Below are 24932 nucleotides of genomic sequence, written 5' to 3' on the forward strand. Positions count from 1 at the left end.
CACAACACATCATTGTATCTTTTTATTTAGCCCTTATCACTTTCTACCTTGTGTTATATTACATATATGTATCTTATCTTCGTCATTAGATTATAAATTCCTTGAGAGCAGCATTCGTTTCTGACTCGTCTGAGCTGTAGCAACTACTTCATACACTGCACTGCACATGGTGTATATTCCATAAATCTGCTACATGTATCCAAGATCTTTTTTTTTTCTTTTTTTTTTTTTACTTTAAGTTCTGGGATACATGTGGAGAACAGGCAGGTTTGTTATATAGATGTACATGTGCCATGGTGGTTTGCTGCACCTATTGACCCGTCATCTATGTTTTAAGCCCCGCATGCATTAGGTACTTGTCCTAATAGTCTCCTTTCCCTTGTCCCCCACCCCCAAAGAGGCCCCGGTATGTGATTTTCCCCTCCCTGTGTCCATGTGTTCTCATTGTTCAACTCCCACTTATGAGTGAGAACATGCGGAGTTTGGTTTTCTGTTCCTGTGTTAGTTTGCTGAGAATGATGGCTTCCAGCTTCATCCATTCCCTGGAAAGGACATGAACTCATGCTTTTTTATGGCTGCCCAAGATCTTACAGTGTTGAAAAACAAGCCTACCTTCCCACCTACCACCTATGTGACTTAAGCATGCTGCTTCTCTAAAGTGTGGTTTCCACATTTGTAAAACAAGGCTATTCAGGATTAAGTAGGCTAATATGGAGAAAGGCCGTTATAAGTACTCAAAGTTAAGAATTTTAATATTTAGGACTTTCTGTTCTTGAATAGTCTTGGCTGTTAAAATACTCACAGAAAAAAAAAAAGATATTTATTCAGCACTCACTAAGAATTTAGACACGCAACTCACTTCATATACACCGCGGGAAGGGAGATTTTTACACATGAGCCTGCAGCTCAGGAAAATTAACCCCAGGACACAGGATGGGTAAGTGAGGGAACTGGAGAGCTGTTCTTACCCCACTACACCACATGCACCACGATTGTTCCTTTTCTGCCCATCAGTTCCTATTCTGAAGGGAGAGAACTGAATCTCACAATTAAAGCCACAAATCACTCAAAATTCACACATTGTTCATAACTCAGAGACACAATTAATTGTATGAGTGCTGCCTTAAACAGTGGTTCATGAGACTTCCAAAACAGTCCTACTATCACTCAGAACCACAGCAACTTCCCTCTTCCCAATACGGAGACTAAAGTATTTTAAAGCATAAGCACTTTTACAATCCTGACTAGCTTTGACAGGAGAGGCAAAGAGGCAAAGCAATGTGTTCTCATTTCATCCTTTGGCCCTTCTGCGAAACCTCATGGAGGAGAATAAACTTATTATCCAATTTCCACTGCCACTTAAGACTTTAATAATATGGCATTAGCAGTAAGGGTTATAAACAGGATGACTCACCACAAACACACAGGATAAACATAGCAACAACATTCAACTGGAGAGTTTTAATGATTTTTTTTTTCTTTTAGTATAAAGCATGTAACTACTGACTTGGAAATCCACTGCAATTTTCTGAACTTCTTTGAGTAGCGGCAAATTACAAACTACTAAAAACATCTTCACTTAATACATGGAGAAGTTTTTGTCTTCTGTTATTTACACTAAAGATTTGTTAGAATCCACCTGTGAACTTAAATCTAAAGGTGTAGAATTTAAGACTATAACAAACTAATAGGTCTACACCTTGCTTTAACATAAAACAACTAGTCAAACAACTATGTTACATGCTGGATAGTGGTAAGACACTGAAAAAGCATCTGGAGACAGAACTGAAACTATATTGCCTTTAAAAATTATAGTTCTTAGCCTGGGTGTGGTGGCTCATGCCTCTAATTCCAGCACTTTGGAAGGCTGAGGTGAAAGGATCATTTGAGGCCAGGAGTTCGAAACCAGCCTGGTCAACATAGTGAAACCTTGTTTATAGAAAAATTAATTAATTAATTCTTTTCTAGAACTTTATTCATTAATTCAACAAAAATTAAGTCAGCACCAACAATATGCTAAACACCGTGCTTGATCTTGGTGACTGAGCAGAGCACAAGGCTAACACAGTCCTGACCCTCATACAGTTTACAGTCTAATCACAGGTCTTTCAGTTAAAGAAACAGATAAAATTCTGACTATCCACAAGAATGTGAACATGCGTCCTCAGACCCAAGTTCACCAACAAGTGTAGTAGATAATTTCCAACATGCGAACAGCTTCCCATCTCAACTTCCTAGATCTCTCTTTTTCTCTGCATGAGAGTCTCCCTGCCACATGGAGGAACAGTATGAACAGTGCAGAAGCGTATTATGGAACGAAATGACAACACCCTCTGGTGCAAACCAAAACCTTTGATGGATGGAAGTTGGCCCCAGCCTTCCTGTCCTTGGGTAGGAGGTTCTAAGGCATGTTCTGCATGGATTCCCAGAGGCCCCGCGGGACTGAACTTCAGTTGCTTCCACCAGGATTGAGCTTCACTAATGCACACCGTCTTGCCTTTCCTTCCTTTCACCCCATTCTCCCCCAAGTCCTCATCTGTGCTTCCTGGGATCACCTCCCAAATAGATTACCTCTACCAAGTCTTCCAGGGTCTGATCCACAGGTACCCCAACTTATACTATCCAATCTATTTCTCCTCAGATATATTCAATAACACCAGAATAACATGAAATGAGATTATCACAATACGTACCTTTTATTAACTTTACATATTTCAAGATGTCATGAGGTTGGGAATTAGAATAAATAATTTGAATGAGAGTTAAGATTTTTTAAAAAAAAGAATAAAACACAAGTTTATTAGGCTAAAACAAACCTAGAACAATGAACCAATGCAACAAGGTGAAAAGTAACAGGTTCTCCACTTGATTCCAAAGAACCAATCACACAGCACAGGGGGAACGAAACAGAATCCAGAGATGCAAATGAAAAAGCATCAGGAGTCTGGGTTGACTAAAAGCAAAGGAGAGTCAGGGACTCTGGCCCAAGATTCTTGGGCCAAGATTCTTGGGCTGTGTGATGGTTAATATTAAGTGTCAACTTGACTGGATTGAAGGATGCAAAGTATTGATCTTGGGTATGTCTGTGAGGGTGTTGCCAAAGGAGATTAACATTTGAGTCAGTGGGCTGGGAAAAGCAGATCCACCCTTAATCTGGGCGGGCACCATCTAATCAGCTGCCAGCACGGCCAGAATATAAAGCAGGTAGAAAAACCTGAAAAGGCAGGCCGGGCGCGGTGGCTCAAGCCTGTAATCCCAGCACTTTGGGAGGCCGAGACAGGCGGATCACGAGGTCAGGAGATCGAGACCATCCTGGCTAACACTGTGAAACCCCGTCTCTACTAAAAAATACAAAAAACTAGCCGGGCGCAGTGGCGGGCGCCTGTAGTCCCAGCTACTCGGGAGGCTGAGGCAGGAGAATGGCGTGAACTCGGGAGGCGGAGCTTGCAGTGAGCTGAGATCCGGCCACTGCACTCCAGCCTGGGCAACAGAGCCAGACTTTGTCTCAAAAAAAAAAAAAAAAAAAAAGAAAAACCTGAAAAGGCTAGACTGGATTAGCCTCCCGGCCTACATCTTTCTCCTATGCTGGATGCTTCTTCAGCTTTGGGACTCGGACTGGCTTCCTTGCTCCTCGGCTTGCTGATGGCCTATTGCGGGACCCTGTGATCGTGAGTCAATACTACTTAATAAACTCCCCTCTACATATATATACATATGAGATATGAGTGAGAGTAATTTATAAAATTCCAGGATATATATATATATCCTATTAGTTCTGTCCCACTACAGAACCCTGACTAATACAGATTTTGGTACCAGGAGTGATTCTAGAGGAACAGAATATTAAGGATGGAGTTCTTTCATTGGTTTTGGGGTTTTCTGGAGCTGGCTGCTTAACATGATTAGACCCAAAAATGCTAAGGATTCTACTTCTAATAGTATGGAGAACACTGATAGTCCTTAGCGTGAACTGTTTAGAGAATTATGCAAAATAAATGCATTTGACACTCCTGACTCACCACTCATGAGAAGCAAGGAGTTTAGTGACTCTATACATAATACCTTTGATCATATGTAGAGAACCAAGGAACCTAATGAAGTTGGTTGGTTGCTCCTAAGTTCACTGGACAAAGTGATGAAAGAAAATAAGGAACTCAGGGATTCTAACTCCTGGCTTCAGAAGCAGCTACTGAGCCTCAAATCTGCTAAGATTGTCCTGAGTAAGAGTCTTATCTCCTGTAGAGAAAGAGCTGAAACTGTAGAAAAATAGACACAAGCTCTTATCATGCAAGTGGCTGACCTGCAAGAAAAAGTGCACGCACAGCCTTGCCAGGTGTCTACTGCTAAAGTGAGGGCGTTGACTGGAAAAGAACGGGACCCTGCAACTAGGAATGGGGATGTGTGGGAGGACCCTGATGAAGCTGGGGACACTGAGCTTGTAAACTCTGATGAACCATGTTTGCCAGAAGAAGCATCTTCCCCATCCCCAGTAGTGGCAACATCCCCTCCCCAACTCATGTTGCCACCAGCCTTTCCATGTTTGTCTGAGTTGATGAACCCTGCACTGCCTGAAGCAACCGTGAAGGCTCCCCTGAGGCAGTTGCCAGGCAAGATAATGCAGATTCTCCTCAGGAGCCATCCTCAACACCCCTGTTTGCTTCTAGACCTATAACTAGACTAAAGTCCTAGCAGGCCCCTAGAGGTGAGGTTCAGAGTGAGACCCATGAGGAGGTGCACTACACTTGAAAAGAATTGCTTGAGTTTTCTAATTTATATTAGCAGAAATCTGGAGAAAATACATGGGAATAGATATTAAGGGTATGGAATAATGGTGGAAGGAACACAGAGTTGGATCAGGCTGAATTTATTGATTTGAGCCCACTAAGTAGGGACTCTGCATTTAATGTTGCAGCTCAGGGCAGAGGTTTGTCCTCACTTAAATAGACACTTACTCCAGATATGAGTTTGCCTATCCTGCACACAATGCTTCTGCCAAGACTACCATCTGTGGACTCACGGAAGGCCTTATCTACCATCATGGTATTCCACGCAGCATTGCCACTGACCAAGGCACTCACTTTACAGCTAAAGAAGTGCAACAGTGGGCTCATGCTCGTGGAATTTACTGGTCTTACTATGTTCCCCATCATCCTGAAGCAGCTGGGTTGACAGAACAGTGGAATGGCCTTTTGAAGTCATAGTTACAATGCCAACTAGGTGACAATACTTTGCAGGGTTGGGGTAAAGTTCTCCAGAAAGCTGTATATGTTCCGAATCAGCCTCCAATATATGGTACTATTTCTCTCATAGCCAGGATTCACGGGTCCAGGAATCAAGGGGTAGAAATGGAAGAGGCACCACTCACTACCACCCACAGTGATCCACTAACAAAATTTTTGCTTTCTGTTCATTCGAATATTATGTTGTGCTGGCCTAGAGGTCTTAGTTCCAGAAGAAGGAACACTGCCACCAGGGCACACAGCAACAATTCCATTAAACTGGAAGTTAAGATTGCTACCTGGACACCTTGGGTTCCTCTTACCTTTAAATCAACAGGCTAAGAAGGGAGTTATAGTGTTAGCTGGGGTGACTGACCAAGGCTATCAAGATGAAATCAGTCTACTACTCCACAATGGAAGTAAGGAAGAGTACGCAGGAAATACAGGAGATCCCTTGGGGCATCTCTTAGTATTACCATGCCCTGTGATTAAGGTCAATGAGAAACTACAACAGCCCAATTCAGGCAGGATTACAAATGGCCCAGACCCTTCAGGAATGAAGGTTTGGGTCACTTCACCAGGGAAAAACCACGACCTGCTGAGGTGCTTGCTGAAGGTAAAAGGAATACAGAATGGGTTGTAGAAGGTAGTCATTAGTACCAGTTATGACCACATGATTAGTTGCAAAAATTAGGACTGTAATTGCCATGATTATTTCCCCCTTCTTTTGCTAAAAACATATTTTTAGCATGTACATATATGTATAAACTTGTACTAAGAAAATATCTTCATTTTATTCTCTTTTTCGTTTATTATGTGGCATAAGATTTATTGACTTTACATCAGCATTTAAGTATTGTTAACTTTATGTAATAGTATTTGGATCGGGGATTGGTGCATTTCCAGTTGTACAAAGGATAGTTGTGTCATATCAGGCATAATTATGACCTTATTACTGTCTTTATTTGAAGATTATGTATGATCTCAGGAGATGTTTATGAGTTCAGGTTGACAAGGGGTGGACTTGTGATGGTTAATACTGAGTGTCAACTTGATTGGATTAAAGTGATCAACTTGATTGCAAAGTATTGATCCTGGGTGTGTCTGTGAGGGTGCTGCCAAAGGAGATTAACATCTGAGTCAGTGGGCTAGGAAAGGCAGACCCACCCTTAATCTGGGTGGGCACCATCTAATCAGCTGCCAGCACGACCAGAATATAAAGCGGCAGAAAATTGTGAAAAGGCTGAACTGGCTTAGCCTCCCAGCCTACATCTTTCTCCTGTGCTGGATGCTTCCTGCCCTCAAAGTTCTTCAGCTTTGGGACTCGGACGGCCTATTGTGGGACCTTGTGATCACGTGAGTTAATACTACTTAAATATATATATATATACACACACATATATATATATACACACACACACACACACACAGAGAGAGAGAGAGAGAGAGAGCGCCTATTAGTTCTTAATAGGTTCTTAATAAACTCATATATATAACATAAACTCTCCTTTATATCCTATTATCCTATTATACAGAACTATATCCCATTAGTTCTGCCCCTATTAGAGAACCCTGACTAAAGAGGCTGCAAATGTGGCATCCAAAAATGTGAGGAGTTCTCATTAGACAAAACTCAAATGCACTATGTTCAGTTCTTTCTACATGGCTCAGAATTAAATTGACAAACAGGAGCCTAACCATAAAACAAACAAAGTAGTATAATGAAGACAGAAAAATCCCTAAAGAATTTGTAGCTGGCAACAGTTAAAAGAACTAAAAAAAAAAAAAAAAGTAAGACTAGAAGAAAAGAGTCACAGGAATATGGTCATTCTAAAGAAATACTTAAAGGGCTATTGTGTGGAAAAAGGATTAGATTCAATCCATCTGACTTTATAGGACTAACAGGTAGAATTTATAGGTGGGACTAATTCAATAGATAGTATGGCACAGTGGTTAAAAACAAACAGTTCTAGAGTCATAGAACTTGGTTTAAGCCCCAGTCCTACCACTAAGGAGCTCAGCAACTTTAAGTTGGTTGCATAACTTCTTTTTACTTACTTTCTCCACTGCAAAATTAGGATAGCAATAATTTCTACTTCATGTGATGACTAAATAATAATGCACGGGAAGCCTCAAGTACAGTGTACCATGTATTACATATTCAATAAATCTTCGTTGATTTCAAATCTGAAATAGTTTCAGTCTTTGACAATAACAACTGAAAGTATTCTAACACCAAACCTGAAGAAATTCAATATAGCAATTGTTAAGCTGATGGAGCAAATATTCATCATGGGCTGAGCGTGGGGAATCACTCTGTTAGACAAGCTTGACATGTTCGACTCCATATAAAGTCAAAGCAACTGCCTAGCAAGAACACACTTTCGTTTATGCATGTGAGTGTGCAACCTCCATGGGCAGAGGCAAAATGTTAGGTCCAGCCTTCAAAAGGGCTTCCCTGAATTATTTGAAGAAAAGGAACTGAGTTAAAGCAGAGATTTTGCCCATTTTCCCCCAAGTCCCTAATTTTTACTACCTGCTTTAGTGTTCATTGCACAGCAAAAAAAATTCTCTATATTAGTTCCAATTCCTGAAGCATTCTGACTTATTACTTCAAAATGACTGATTGTTGTTTGCTACAAGTGGCCCCAAGGTAGGCGTGGTACATTATTAAATAGGCAAGTGACAAATGATCGGAGAATCTCAGAACTGGAAATTTCAAGACCAAATGGCCCAACACTGGGAAATACCTAATCAACCAAGAGAAGGGGCTGTCTTCTCTTCCCTCCATCCTCCAGGAAACGGTCCCTGGGTTCTCCACTACTTCCATCTTTTATCACCCTGATGGTAAGAGAAGGACATAAACCTCTCTTTAAGTTGATTTAAGGTGACTTCTCCTAAAAGAAATGGCACATACATAAATACGCAGACTTTTAGAAAAATAATACTAAGAAGAGTTTTCTAGAGAAGGGGGAGAAGGGTGGAAAGGAACAGGAAAAAGCAAAAGAATATAAAATCAAAAATTAAAATAACTGCCTTTATTAAAGGGAAGAGGATTAAAGTGTACATCAAAAAATAAGACCTGTGATGAACTCTGTTGGTATTATATGCCCTCTGGTATGATGCAGAGAGAAGAGCGCATAACCACTGTGGTAGTCTCAAAATTTTAACTCCAGTCCAACCATGACAAAAGCATCAGACAGACACACAAGGCACATTCTATAAAATACCTAGCTAGTACTCTTCAAAAGTATCAAGATCATGAAAAACCAGGGAAGACTAAGACAGGGTCACAGAATAGAGCAGACTAAGGAGACACAATGACTAAATGCAACACAGGATCATGGATGGGATCAGGAACAGGAAAAGGACTTTAGTGGAAAAGCTGGTGAAATACAACTAAAGTCTGGAAATGTAGTCAGTAGTAATGTACAAATGGTAAATTCTTAGTTTAGACTAATGTCCCCAGTGAGATGCAAATAACAGGGGAAACAGAGTGGAAGAGAACTCTCTGTACGTTTTCACAACTCTTTGGTACAGCTACATATATTCCAATGTTTACAGTTTCTCTTAAAAATGCAGAATATTTGATCATTAAAGAAATGTTACTCACATAAGAAAAAGCTACTATGTTTCTGTTAATATCAATCTATTGCATGGTTTCTACAGAAAAATGGCTGTCCACCAGGTTTGAAATAACCCTTTGGAAATTGTTTATTTGGTAAAACTTAGTTTCCTCTGTTCACAAGTGAGGTAATGCGACACAGTCAAAAGAACATTTCACTGTGGAACTTGGTTGCCACAGTCAAAAAAATTGGAGTTGTACTAGATTTACTTTTAATTGCCTACTGGCTCTAAAATGTTATGATTCGCTTGAACAAATTATAGCATGAGTATGAAAAACAAAAATCTTTTAAAATTAATTTGAGAATATCATGTGTCTGGCTGAGGCAAGAGGAACTGAGGTACAGCTGAACTGTTGATATGCTATTGTTTCTTCACCTCATCTAAAAAGTAACAATAAGGGAGGGTGCTCAGGAAACTTGGCAGGGGAGTCTGGAAATGCTGGGATGGTGATTCTGGGAGGCAAATCTATGAAACAGCAATGGCTTTTAAAGCCAAAAAAAAAAAAAAATGGGGGAAATATATTCATGCAGAGAATGGCCTAAGGCAAGAGCCGTAAAGACAAGCTATGCAAAAGGATGAGGCATTTGGTCAGGCACTGTCTGCTCCTTACTGTTAAGAAGTCCAGTGCAGAGGCAAGCCCAGTTCAGGGAATTCTTTGAGAATCCAGCTGCATAAACAATGCATCATGGAAGAAAGGCTGGGGCTTTAAGATAAGAGAGAACCCTGAGTTCCCAATAGGAAAGAACCCTCCTTTTTCAATGATGAGTATAGTAAGATAAATGGTTTAATCTAACACTGGAGGTAGAAAATGAGAGTAAACCAGCAAGGATAATGACCTCAATGACTGGATTACAGGAAAAGCCAGCCTTTCACCAGAAGGATGGAGTGTCTGAAAAAGTGATTCATGCTCTGAACCAGTGCCCAGTGAATAATATGAGACCAAGTATCTGCATATAATTACCTAGTGGGTACAGAGCTGTTATCCCAGGTTCCCTTAAACACTCTAAAATAATCTTTGCAAATTTAAAACAATTCACTTCACTGTGGATTGAAAGAGGAAAAGAAGAAAGGCACCCATGAAGCATAAATGTTTGTCTTTGAAAGATTAATTCTCCCTGACCAACAGAGGAGCAAGGCTGCCCAGGCTCATGCCTGTGAAATGTGGGCACCCCTGGAAACCAAGTTTTATCACAGGATCCCAGAAAAAGTTTGGGTGTCTCATCCAAAAGTACCTAATGGCTATTTTGAGGGATACAGACTATGGGCAGAGCACTATGCCTGGAAAACACAAAAAGAAGTAAATAAAATCCTGCTCTTGGAGAGGCAATAATGTAAGGGTTGAGTCAAGTATGCTTAATAGAAATGCATTATGCTTTTCTATCATAAAGTAACTATCCTTTATTTATTTATTTATTTATTTATTTATTTATTTTTGAGATGGAGTTTCGCTTTTGTTGCCCAGGCTGGAGTGCAGTGGCGTGATCTCGGCTCACTGCAACCTCTGCCTCCTAGGTTCAAGTGATTCTCCTGCCTCAGCCTCCTGAGTAGCTGGGATTACAGGCATGAGCCACCACGCCCAGCTAATTTTGCATTTTTAGTAGAGACAGGGTTTTTCCATGTTGGTCAGGCTGGTCTCGAACTCCCGACCTCAGGCGATCCACCCGCCTCGGCCTCCCAAAGTGCTGAGATTACAGGTGTGAGCCACCGTGCCCGGCCCATTTGTATAATGACTTAAAATGCTTTTATATTTATTCTCTGGAAATATTTCAAGGCTCACAAAACCTTGTGTGGTAGTCATTGTTCTTGTTATTAACTACTTCTACTCCCATTAGCCAATGACAGAGGTCCTCTGAGGCTCAAAGCAGGCAAGTGACCTACTTAAGATGACACAGCCAGCAAGCAGTACAGTCAAAACCTGAACCTCATGCTTTTTCCTGCTACAAATACAGATTTGTTGTCCCAGTTTGCTTTTAGAATTTTTCTTTGTCTTTAATACCCTACAGTTCACCAAAGAGTGTCTAGCGGTAGATGTGGTTGTATTTACCATCACTGCTCTGAACTCAATGTGCCTCTTCTACCTGGGGAAGAGTGTTTTTCCTCAGTTTAGCAAGTTCTCACCCACATTCCTTCACATATGGCCTCTATCCCAGTCTCCCTAGTCTTTCCTTCTAGAATTCAGTTAGATACTGTGGGAACTTCTCAGCCTATCCTCCAAGCTTTTCATGACTCATCCAAATTTTCCTTCTTTGTATCTCTCTGTGCTACATTCTGGGTAGTTTCCTCAGATCTCTCCTCCAGAGCCCTAATTCTCTCCTCATCTTTACACAATGTGCTAGCTCATTCTTTTCCGAATCTACCTTTATTCACACTATCTGTCCTTCCATTAGGGTTTCTCTACCCTCTTACCTTTGGGTCATTTCACACACACTTCCTGCATTGTCTCTGGCAGGTTGTTCCTACATGTTACCCTCAAGGTAGCTTCATTCTAAGTCCATCCTCAATGGAAACTGTTTACTGCAGGAAGACCTCACTTGCCCAGGGTTAGCAAAGTATCCCTACTGAGTGGTTTTGCAGATGTGTCCAATGGGCAGTTTGTCTTCCACATTCTGTCTTACGCAAATTTCTCTACTTGGGGAGAAATCTGGATAAAGTGACCAATTTAACTCAAAGGACATTTTTTGTGCACGTCAGTTTCTCTGCAAGGATCTCAGTCTAGAGAAAATGAAATAAATAAAATATTCCCATAAGAGATAGTGTAAATAAAATGCCTATCCCAGAGAGTAAAACATGGTAAACATTAACCCAATGCTAATTGTCTCCCTTTTCCATTGCAGTAAGCAGCAATCTTCACTTGGGCTGGTGGCTCTGAGAATCCTTCCGTCTCTCTCCAGTTTTTAATCCTTTATTAAGACCATTTTTCACCATTATGAGAATGAATGGTTATACATTGTTCAAAATAAATGCTGTTTTAAAATTATTTTTATTATTATAAGTATGTATCAATTATGAAATTGATTTGGGCAAGCTTTTAATGACTAGTTTTAGCTTTCTGTGATTATAGATTCCATTAATCCTCCTTTTGTAAGAGTTGAGTTATAATCAATCTCTTACTAGGATCAGTTTCTCATTTGAGGAAATTATCAAGCTATTTCTAAAATTATACTTAGGGGTTCTAAGACAATTGTCAGTTATTACACGCCATCAAAACTGCTATTTTAAAAAGTAAGCTAACACATCATTGCCACACTCCTGAGTTTACAAAGATAAATTAAAAAGCTAACAATGAAACACTATAACATTTATAATTGTCAGAGAAGTATATAAATAAATACTGTTCAGCTGCATTTACTGGCTTGACAAGTAGCCTTTCACAGTTAATTACCAAGATTTCCTTTTAACAGACAGACCATTGTCTGGCAAAACAAAAATTAAAACTATTCTTTCATTGCAAATCCTTCAATATGTAAAAGAAAAACAATGGAAAAATTGTTGAAAGAATTTTCAGTGAACATATTTATATCTGAAAGTTTCACATTGAATGAAGTTTTAACATTACTTACTTTGAGACACAAAAATAATCCTCCCTCTTAGCTCATACAATAAAAAATATATATATGTATTTCTTACCTCTGAACTTCTTGGGAGGGTTGGCAAGGTCCCCGGCCTCTGGGTGCACCACACATCTGTCATCCACTAACCTAGAAGGAAAAGCATGTTTACATTGTTAACATCCTTGTCATATTCATAAATCGTAGACTGCACATGGATATTGCATAAATATTTACCAAAAGTTTTAATACCTTTCTTCACTAAGTAATTTTTTAATAATCATGGGTCTGTAAAAAGATTTGGTTGTAGAGATATTAATTAAAGCCTGGTTTATGAAATTGAAACATAGGAAACATTGTTAAGTAGTAGGAAACTAGTTAGATAACTCATGACATGGAACACTGTGGAACTGTTTAAAACTACATTAAACAAAATGCACTGGCCTGCAAAATGTTTACAGTGTGTTGTGAATGTAGTGGTAACCAATCAATAAGATATATGTACGCTTAAACACACACACACGCACTTCTACACATACATATATAAGAAATGGAACACAGCAAAATATTAAGAGTGGTCAGATTACCCACAGTTTTTATTTTCCTGTCTTTTTTTTTTTTCCTGCGTGTATGTATGTTTTACAGGGAATATGTAAGCTTATGAGATCAGGCTTCTGGAGTGCCCATAGAGTAGGTGGTTATGCCTTCCTGGCCTGCATTCAATCTCTGGCTTGGCCACTTCCTAGCTAGGTGACTTCAGGCCTCCTTCTTTATACCTAAACAATAAGGATAAAAATATCTACCTCACTGCATTGTTAGAAAGATTAAATGACTTAGTGTTTTTAAAGTACCTAGTACGACTTCTGGCAGTTTCCATTCAATGGACAAATAAAATCAAGAACCTTGTGTCTTCACATATTCTCTGCTTCTAGAAGAGTGTCCGACACACTACAAGTGCTCAACAAATATAAGTCAAATGAATAAACTGCCTTTGTAGCCACAACAACATGTTTAATCTCTATTAAAATATTTACGAGAAGACAATTTGTAAGACAATTTCAAGACAGAGAAGCTGAATCTCTGAACTGAGAGCCAGAAGACATGAATCTCTTGCTCAAAGAGAAAGATCTGTTAATACCAGACTCACTAACGTTCATTTCTCCATCGGTTAACGTGATGTGAATACCCAGGTTTTTCTCCAGAATATTGTGAGAATGCATGTTAATTAATTACATGTATATGAATTCATTTAAAGGGAGATGTCCAAATTGCAACCTGGTGGTTTAAAAAAAAAAAAGAAGAAGAAGAAGAAGAAGTATTAACCAGACTCAGTAGCATGCATCAACTCCACCACAGGAGTTGAACTAGGATGACTGACTTAATCAAAATGAAACTTTTGGTTCCTAGTTTATCTAGTTACTGGAAGCAGACACTTCCTAAATCAACAGATTTTTCTGTGGGATTCAATTTCCATAAAACAAAATGCTGATTTGGTCAAGAAATACAGTTCTTTGATTTTTTTTAATATATCCTTCATTCACACTGGTTTACTAAAATGTGGTTTTACAAGAGCTGCTAAGCAAGCAAGAAATTCCTTTTAAGAGTCTCTAAAAACTGATTTATTAGAAACAGGAAGTCACATTGGGTCAAGAGAAAGCAAACCCAAACTTCCACAATGTCCAACTTCAGCCTGTAACATTGAATCTGAAAGGCTCCAATAGTTCTGAGAATATTACAACATAAGATGTAAATAAAAGGGCTATGAGGGAAAGGTTGGCTTTTCTAATTGGTCAAGACATGTTAAGAATTTGAATACAATGGTCAAAATGGTCTTATTTAGAGCACATAAAAATTTGATAATGTAAAAATTACAAATGACACTGACATTCTATTCATTCCTTGTACCTGTGCATTCCCACAAAAACAGACTCCTATGAATGTCACTGAGTCCCTGCCTGTGTGGACCAGCCATCAAGAGGAATGGGAACTGAAGCTATAAATCAGATGGCAGTGTATTTATGTGAACGCTAATATCTATCCTCACAGATAAAAACATAATAACTAAGAATGACTTCAGTTCTAAAAATTTGTCCTATTCCTTACGCAAAAACGTCTGTGAAAATCACAAAGGCAGTCATTTCATCCTGAAGACTCAAAGAATTGTAACTGAATTTGAAGAGAATGGAAGGAAGGAAAGGACAAGAAGAAGGAAGGAGTCTGAATCTGTTACAAGACATATATGACACTGGCATTAAAAGTCAAACAGGATTTTAATGGTAGTTGGAATCCTGTTTGACTTTTAATGCCAAAATCCTAGAACAACTTCTACAATATCCCCAACAGCCTCTTCTTGAATACTTCCAAGGCCAATGTATTTACCATTTACCATCATTCTGACAGCACTAATACTAGAAATGTGTTTTATATGGAGGTGAAATAGTACCTTATCTTTCCCAGTACTTATCCCATTTTCTTCTATCTACTTGCCTAATTGTCTTGAGTCTTCCAAAAAATTTTAAGCTCCATGAGGTCAGAGATTGAATCCATCTTGTTTACCATTATATCCTTGGCATCTACTAGAATGAAGTGCAATAGATGCTAAATAAATATTTGTTAAATAAATAAATGAGTCAGTGAATAAATGATGTTGGCTTCCCAACTAACTCTCCCTGTCTGTTCCCAGTTCTTTCTTCTGGAACTATATAGACTAAGTTTTCTTTCTCTGAGATGAGCAAACTGATTTCTCTCCAGTCCTTCCCCATGTGGATATTTACCAGGAGTTCAACATCCTTCATACACCCCAAGTGTCAGCATCCCCTCACCTGTGATCCTAGAGACTATCCACATGAGTCTAGATGGCCCCAACAAGGGCAGAGTACAGAGGACTATTACCTCCTTCTTTCTGATACTAAACTTACAGAAATGCATCCTACAATTTTAGTCGCTCCTGTGGCAGTTAAGGTTCCCCTCTGACTTTCATTGGGTTTATAGTAAACAATAATTCCAGGTCCTTTACATGTGTACCACTGATAAGCCAGGTTCTCCCACCCACCAGTAGGGCAGTTAACTTTTATAACCTAAGGACCAGAATTTACAACCAAACAGGGATAAATATAAAGACTGACCTTTGGTCCATGAGAAGAAAATCATCTGAAAAACATTGATCTATTCCATCCCTAGTTAACTCATTTAGACCATGTCATGATTTTGTCCATTTTAACCACTCATGATCAATGTTCCCCAAATTTGGCTGAATCATTTGGGGAGTTAAAAATAGTAAGGATAACCAAAAAAAAATATTTCCTTTGTCCAGACCTATTAGAATAAAACTTTCTGGGGACAAGGACTGTGTGTTTTAAAAAGCTCTCTAACCCTCTTTAAATGGAGTAGGAGGATCTGCTCTGCACTCCTACAATACTCTAGGCTATCCTCTACCAATAGACTGTATCACAGTCCAGTATAACTTTATAATTTCATATATACATATACACACACACACACATACATATATATATATATATATATATATATATATATATATATATGCAACATCATTATAAGCTCCAAGAGAGTCAGCCCATTTCTGTCTTACTCACCATTATAGGGCCATCTTTAAGCATTATGCTTAAAATATAGATGGTGCTAAATAATTAATTGATGATTAAAGTGACATTTAAAATCAGTGATGCTATTTTTGATAGTTAACATAAACAATAAAATAACTAGAAGCAATAAACAGTTGACTAATAGGAGACGGAAGAGAGATTTGGAAATATTCCCTATGTAGGTATGTCCCAGAAAATTATCAAAAATGTCATATCCTGAAAAAGGCCAAAAGAGCCTGCTCTAAAAAACAGTATCTCAGGTAGCACCTTTCAATCCAATCCATCAGTGCACATCTTAATGGGCTACATTTATTTTTCTTAGAACTAACTAGTGATTTATAGCACTAGCCTAAAATTCTCAATTTTTCACTAAAACTCATCTAACATAAAACCTGTTGTTTTTTCTACCTATTTTTCTCTTCATATGGTCATAACTGTAAATTATTTGTTCAAATTTACTTACAAGAAAAAATCACTCAACGATTAGATCTTCAAAAGTATAAGGAAAATTTAACAGCTACTTTGATTTTATACATAAGTATGAATTTTGTAAATGTGAATGGAATTTTAACTGGACATAAGAGTCTTAAAAATTCTGTGAGAAGTATAATATCTACATGAAAAAGCTATGTTTATGCATTAAATTCAAGTCCACTGATACCTTGTTAAAAATAAAGTACACTATTAATTATTTTCACAAATGCCAACAGTCAAGAGAAAATGCATTGTTTTCTTATCTGATTTCTAGGTTTTTGTTGTTTAAGATACTCTACTGGCCGGGCGCGGTGGCTCACGCCTGTAACCCCAGCACTTTGGGAGGCCGAGGCGGGCGGATCACGAAGTCAGGAGATCGAGACCATCCTGGCGAACCCGGTGAAACCTCATCTCTACTAAAAATACAAAAAATTAGCCGGGTGTGGTGGCGGGCGCCTGTAGTCGCAGCTACTCGGGAGGCTGAGGCAGGAGAATGGCGCGAATCCGGGAGGCGGAGCTTGCAGTGAGCGGAGATGGCGCCACTGCACTCCAGCCTGGGCGACGGAGCGAGACTCTGTCTCAAAAAAAAAAAACACACTCTACTGCTGTCCATGTCCAGAAACATAACTGAAATCCATCCTTCCAACCTGGCTTCAATCTACAGAAATTACCTGAAATCCATCCTTTGAACACATCTTCAAGTTTCATTTCTTCATTGAAGCCATATTCCCCCTGATGGGAGAATCTTCTCTGAAATCTCATAGCAATTTTAGAGTATCTTCTAGTTTACAAGATATAAGTATGACATACACATTAGTCTTATCTTCCCAACCAAATAACAACTATAATCTATCAATCACTAATTGCATGTCAAGTACTGCTCTATATGTTTATAAACATAATTACTAATTTCAAAACAATTTTGCAAAATATTTTCTCTTGCAGATTAGAGAGATCAGATGATAATGGTGGAGATGACAGCTCATGAGCAAAGCCAAGATTTGGACCCAGATCTACAAGACCAAAGACTTGGCTCCCTCCTTCTGTTCTACCAGGCTGAACTTGTATTCTCTTATATATCCACATACTCTGCTTTCCAAGTATACATGCATGTTACAATAATGGAGATGTAGTAGACACTCCAATATTTTTTACTGAAATGCTAACTGACTTTCATTGATGTCTATTCCAGCTTTAACATCTCATAATTCTATAATTCCATTTTTATAGTGTCTAAAATTAGAAAGCACAATTGTATACTGAAGAATTTTATAAACATCATTAATTTGCATAATGCCTTCCTGATTTGTGCCATATCTAGAAACTCAACACCAAAACACATTAAGGTAAGGAAAGGATGAACTATTAAATGATGTTAGGATAATTAGTTGTCTATTTGGGGAAAAATGACACAATCCCTTCTTCACATAAAAAGTTAATACCACATGAATTAAAGTCTCAAATGTGATAAGTAAAGCTATAAAACGTTTAGAATACATGGATGATGATATTTATGAACAGGAGAGTAGAAAAATTTATTTAAGCCAGACTAAATAAAAAGGATAAAACGTAAAAGACCAATAAGTTTGTCTACATTAAAAGACTTCCATCCACCCAAGGACAATATAAAGAGACAGAAGACTCACAAGGCCACTGCTATGCTTGTGCATTTGTACAAACATATTATAAAAAAGGTGGTAGCATCCGGGCACACAGGCTCAGGCCTGTAATCCCAGCACTGTGGGAGGCTGAGGTGGGCAGATCACCTGAGGTCAGGAGTTCAAGACCAGCATGGTCAATATGGCGAAACCCCGTCGCTACAAAAAATACAAAAATTAGCAGGGCATGGTGGCGCGCACCTGTAATCCCAGCTACTCAGGGGACTGAGGTGGGAGAATCGCTTGAACCCAGGAAGCGGAGGTTGCAGTGAGCCCAGATCACGGCCACTGCACTCCAGCTTGAGCAACACAGTGAGATTCTGTTTCAAAAAAAAAGGTGGCAGTACAAAAATCAGTTCTGAAATGTGGTCTATGTTCCACTGTTGAAGCCATATACCGTGGCACAAGCTGCATCTGCCCAGAAGTAATCATATGTTTGCACAAGAGAACAGCCTGTGCAGCCAACAGAGGCCTTTTTTCTCATTCATACAAAGAAGCCATAAATACTAAGGGCATCCCTTAACACATAAGTTACAAACTAGGAGAAGATATTTGCTACAAACATTTAGTATCAGAAATTTATAAGGAATGCCTAAGAATCAATAAGAAAAAGACAACCAAACAGAAAAATGCAAAATAACTCATGAACAAACCTGAGGAAACACTAATATCTTTTAGAAGTCTGACAAAATGTTCAACTTCATTTGTAATCAGAAAAAAATTTAAGTCAAATTAAAATCTTACTACATATCCAACAAATTGGTAAAAAGTAAGGTAGGAAAAAATTTAAATGTTAGTAAGGTTTTGGATGAACGCAAATTTTCATTCACTGCCATAGGGAGTAGAAATTAGAACAAGCAATTTGGAAAAAATGTGACATTTAAAAGTTGAACATGTGCTTGCCCTTCTATTCACCATTTGTATTTCTAGACACATATATGCTCTACAGAAATCTTACAAACTTGCATCTGAAGACATGTATGAACAAGAGTGTTTGAGGCAAAACTGTTTATGATAGCAACAACTGAAAAAAACACAATTTTCATCAATAGTAACATGGATAAAGAAGTTATGACTAGGTCGGGCGTGGTAGCTCACACCTGTAATCCCAGCACTTTGGAAGGCTGAGGCGGGCGGATTGCCTGAGGTCAGGAGTTCAAAACCAGTCTGGCCAACATGGTGAGACCCTGTCTCTACTAAAAATACAAAAAAAAATTAGCTGGGCTTGGTGGCCTGCACCTGTAATCCCAGCTACTCAGAAGGTGGAGACAGGGGAATTGCTTGAACCAGGGAGGTGGAGGTTGCAGTGGGCTGAGATCGCACCACTGCCTTCCAGCCTGGGTGACAGAGACTTCGTCGCAAAAAAAAAAAAGATATGACTAAATGAATAATTTCATACAATAGATAACTACCAAAAAAATGAATAAATTGTACTGCATGCAATGACACTAAAGATCTCAAAAACATGAAGTTGAGCTTTAAAAAACTCAAGTCCAAAAATAATAAATGTTATATAATTCCATTGTATAGATGCATATATAGGCTATACTAAACAGCATATATTTTAGGAATACACACGGGGTATAAAAAATTAATGTATAAAATGTATGGCTATCAGATTTTTAAATAGATTTCTGAAAGAAAGTAAGTAATTCCTTTGTCTCCAGTCCCTCATTATTCCAACAGCTACAAAGAAAATGCCACATAACTGATAAAATATTAGTTGTATCTTTTCTCTGATGAAGCCATAAATGCTATTTCTATCTGGCATACATTATAAAATCAGCATATTATTTTCCTGATGTTTGTTTACCACATATATCTGATCCATTTACCACTAAGTGATATAGTTCATTTCTAACAAAATGGCTCTGAAATGCATTTAAATAAAATGAATTTGGGGAAAGACAGAAGGTGGGGCATCCACAACGGACATTACTAAAAGCTTTTACTAGAGAGGCGGTTAAGATGTGACCAGGTTCATAAGCATCATGGAATTATTTTTATTTTTATTTTTATTTTTATTTTTATTTTTATTTTGAGATGGAGTTTTGCTTTTGTTGCCCAGGCTGGAGTGCAACGACGTGATCTTGGCTCACTGCAACCTCTGCCTCCCAGGTTCACGTGACTCTCCTGTCTCAGGCTCCCGAGTAGCTGGGATTACAGGCGCACGCCACCGTGCCCGGAAAATTTTTGTATTTTTAGTAGAGATTGGTCAGGCTGGTCTCGAACTCCTGACCTCAGGTGATCCGCCCACCTCGGCCTCCCAAAGTGCTGGGATTATAGGCGTGAGCCACTGCACCCAGCAGAATTGTCTTTAAAAGAACTTTCAGAACTTTATCACAAATAACTTGATCCCCCAACGCTGGGATTTTCACTCTGCTTGACTACATGAATTTCTCCCTCAGCTGCAATCTTCTGGCTTCTCACCTAAACTGTCCCTCCACCCCACCAATCTACCACAGGCCCCCACAACTCTGGCACGTCATTCAACTCCCTCCTTCACCTGCATTTAGAAGCAGCAGTAGAAGAGAAGAAAAAAACCTGACTTCTCATCCTTGACCAGCTGTGTTTATGCTAGTTACTGAACCTCACTGTGCCGCATTTTTTAAATGGGGCAGCTGTGTTCCCACACGTTCCTCGTATTTCTGTGGTTTCTTGTTTCTCTTCTCCTGTTTTGTGACTAGAGTTGGCTTATCATCCTTCACTAGCGCCCTCTGACATGTATCATAATTTATACACTGTAGTTTGAAAGTTTAAGTGTTTAGCATCTATTTTTTAGAAGCTTACAAATTATTTTATCATTACAAGCTAAATACTAGCACTAAGTGGTTTTGTTCCATTCATTCACCATCGTCTTAGAACACATTATTATTATTTTTTTTTTTTTAAATTTATTTATTATTATTATACTGTAAGTTGTAGGGTACATGTGCATAACGTGCAGGTTTGTTACATATGTATACTTGTGCCTTGTTGGTGTGCTGCACCCATCAACTCGTCATTTACATCAGGTATAACTCCCAATGCAATCCCTCCCCCCGCCCCCCTCCCCATGATAGGCCCCGGTGTGTGATGTTCCCCTTCCCGAGTCCAAGTGATCTCATTGTTCAGTTCCCACCTATGAGTGAGAACATGCGGTGTTTGGTTTTCTGTTCTTGTGATAGTTTGCTAAGAATGATGGATTCCAGCTGTATCCATGTCCCTACAAAGGACACAAACTCATCCTTTTTTATGGCTGCATAGTATTCCATGGTGTATATATGCCACATTTTCTTAATCCAATCTGTCACTGATGGACATTTGGGTTGATTCCAAGTCTTTGCTATTGTGAATAGTGCTGCAATAAACATACGTGTGCATGTGTCTTTATAGCAGCATAATTTATAATCCTTTGGGTATATACCCAGTAATGGGATGGCTGGGTCATATGGTACATCTAGTTCTAGATCCTTGAGGAATCGCCATACTGTTTTCCATAATGGTTGAACTAGTTTACAATCCCACCAACAGTGTAAAAGTGTTCCTATTTCTCCACATCCTCTCCAGCACCTGTTGTTTCCTGACTTTTGAATGATCGCCATTCTAACTGGTGTGAGATGGTATCTCATTGTGGTTTTGATTTGCATTTCTCTGATGGCCAGTGATGATGAGCATTTTTTCATGTGTTTGTTGGCTGTATGAATGTCTTCTTTTGAGAAATGTCTATTCATATCCTTTGCCCACTTTTTGATGGGGTTGTTTGTTTTTTTCTTGTAAATTTGTTGGAGTTCTTTGTAGGTTCTGGATATTAGCCCTTTGTCAGATGAGTAGATTGCAAAAATTTTCTCCCATTCTGTAGGTTGCCTGTTCACTCTGATGGTAGTTTATTTTGCTGTGCAGAAGCTCTTTAGTTTAATGAGATCCCATTTGTCAATTTTGGCTTTTGCTGCCGTTGCTTTTGGTGTTTTAGACATGAAGTCTTTGCCCATGCCTATGTCCTGAATGGTACTACCTAGGTTTTCCTCTAGGATTTTTATGGTATTAGGTCTAACATTTCAGTCTCTAATCCATCTTGAATTAATTTTCGTATAAGGAGTAAGGAAAGGATCCAGTTTCAGCTTTCTACTTATGGTTAGCCAATTTTCCCAGCACCATTTATTAAATAGGGAATCCTTTCCCCATTTCTTGTTTCTCTCAGGTTTGTCAAAGATCAGATGGCTGTAGATGTGTGGTATTATTTCTGAGGACTCTGTTCTGTTCCATTGGTCTATATCTCTGTTTTGGTACCAGTACCATGCTGTTTTGGTGACTGTAGCCTTGTAGTATAGTTTGAAGTCAGGTAGCGTGATGCCTCCAGCTTTGTTCTTTTGACTTAGGATTGTCTTGGAGATGTGGGCTCTTTTTTGGTTCCATATGAACTTTAAAGCAGTTTTTTCCAATTCTGTGAAGAAACTCATTGGTAGCTTGATGGGGATGGCATTGAATCTATAAATTACCTTGGGCAGTATGGCCATTTTCACGATATTGATTCTTCCTATCCATGAGCATGGTATGTTCTTCCATTTGTTTGTGTCCTCTTTTATTTCACTGAGCAGTGGTTTGTAGTTCTCCTTGAAGAGGTCCTTTACATCCCTTGTAAGTTGGATTCCTAAGTATTTTATTCTCTTTGAAGCAATTGTGAATGAAAGTTCATTCATGATTTGGCTCTCTGTTTGTCTGTTACTAGTGTATAAGAATGCTTGTGATTTTTGCACATTAATTTTGTATCCTGAGACTTTGCTGAAGTTGCTTATCAGCTTAAGGAGATTTTGGGCTGAGACAATGGGGTTTTCTAAATATACAATCATGTCATCTGCAAAGAGGGACAATTTGACTTCTTCTTTTCCTAACTGAATACCCTTGATTTCTTTCTCTTGCCTGATTGCCCTAGCCAGAACTTCCAACACTATGTTGAATAGGAGTGGTGAGAGAGGGCATCCCTGTCTTGTGCCAGTTTTCAAAGGGAATTTTTCCAGTTTTTGCCCATTCAGTATGATATTGGCTGTGGGTTTGTCATAAATAGCTCTTATTATTTTGAGGTACGTTCCATCAATACCGAATTTATTGAGCGTTTTTAGCATGAAGGGCTGTTGAATTTTGTCAAAAGCCTTTTCTGCATCTATTGAAATAATCATGTGGTTCTTGTCTTTGGTTCTGTTTATATGCTGGATTATGTTTATTGATTTGCGAATGTTGAACCAGCCTTGCATCCCAGGGATGAAGCCCACTTGATCATGGTGGATAAGCTTTTTGATGTGTTGCTGAATCCGGTTTGCCAGTATTTTATTGAGGATTTTTGCTTTTTTTTAAAAAAAAAGCTTTTTTTATTGAGGATGTTCATCAGGGATATTGGTCTAAAATTCTCTTTTTTTGTTGTATCTCTGCCAGGCTTTGGTATCAGGATGACGTTGGCCTCATAAAATGAGTTAGGGAGGATTCCCTCTTTTTCTATTGATTGGAATAGTTTCAGAAGGAATGGTACCAACTCCTCCTTGTACCTCTGGTAGAATTCAGCTGTGAATCCATCTGGTCCTGGACTTTTTTTGGTTGGTAGGCTATTAATTGTTGCCTCAATTTCAGAGCCTGCTATTGGTCTATTCAGGGATTCAACTTCTTCCTGGTTTAGTCTTGGAATAGTGTAAGTGTCCAGGAAATTATCCATTTCTTCTAGATTTTCCAGTTTATTTGCGTAGAGGTGTTTATAGTATTCTCTGATGGTAGTTTGTATTTCTGTGGGGTCGGTGGTGATATCCCCTTTTTCATTTTTAATTGCGTCGATTTGATTCTTCTCTCTTTTCTTCTTTATTAGTCTTGCTAGTGGTCTGTCAATTTTGTTGATCTTTTCAAAAAACCAACTCCTGGATTCATTGATTTTTTGGAGGGTTTTTTGTGTCTCTATCTCCTTCAGTTCTGCTCTGATCTTAGTTATTTCTAGCCTTCTGCTAGCTTTCGAATGTGTTTGCTCTTGCTTCTCTAGTTCTTTTAATTGCGATGTTAGAGTGTCAATTTTAGATCTTTCCTGCTTTCTCTTGTGGGCATTTAGTGCTATAAATTTCCCTCTACACACTGCTTTAAATGTGTCCCAGAGATTCTGGTATGTTGTATCTTTGTTCTCATTGGTTTCAAAGAACATCTTTATTTCTGCCTTCATTTCGTTATGTACCCAGTAGTCATTCAGGAGCAGGTTGTTCAGTTTCCATGTAGTTGAGCGGTTTTGATTGAGTTTCTTAGTCCTGAGTTCTAGTTTGATTGCACTGTGGTCTGAGAGACAGTTTGTTATAATTTCTGTTCTTGTACATTTGCTGAGGAGTGCTTTACTTCCAATTACGTGGTCAATTTTGGAATAAGTACGATGTGGTGCTGAGAAGAATGTATATTCTGTTGATTTGGGGTGGAGAGTTCTATAGATGTCTATTAGGTCTGCTTGCTGCAGAGATGAGTTCAATTCCTGGATATCCTTGTTAACTTTCTGTCTCGTTGATCTGTCTAATGTTGACAATGGAGTGTTGAAGTCTCCCATTATTATTGTATGGGAGTCTAAGTCTCTTTGTAAGTCTCTAAGGACTTGCTTTATGAATCTGGGTGCTCCTGTATTGGGTGCATATATATTTAGGATAGTTAGCTCTTCCTGTTGAATTGATCCCTTTACCATTATGTAATGGCCTTCTTTGTCTCTTTTGATCTTTGATGGTTTAAAGTCTGTTTTATCAGAGACTAGGATTGCAACCCCCGCTTTTTTTTGTTCTCCATTTGCTTGGTAAATCTTCCTCCATCCCTTTA

At 38.8% G+C, this 24932-nt stretch overlaps 1 protein-coding gene across 1 annotated transcript in view; it reads right to left on the reverse strand.

The window, feature by feature from the left end:
- The window catches only part of ITPR2 (inositol 1,4,5-trisphosphate receptor type 2), a 492062-nt gene that overhangs the window by 429795 nt on the left and 37335 nt on the right, over positions 1-24932 (reverse strand). Inside the window, exon 2 of the mRNA XM_025402066.1 lies at positions 12474-12544. Within this exon, the coding sequence (XP_025257851.1) occupies positions 12474-12544 (71 nt within the window). The remainder of the gene's footprint in view (positions 1-12473; positions 12545-24932) is intronic.

This window comes from Theropithecus gelada, chromosome 11 (genome assembly GCF_003255815.1).
Source record: "Theropithecus gelada isolate Dixy chromosome 11, Tgel_1.0, whole genome shotgun sequence".
NCBI classification, from domain to species: Eukaryota; Metazoa; Chordata; class Mammalia; order Primates; family Cercopithecidae; genus Theropithecus; species Theropithecus gelada.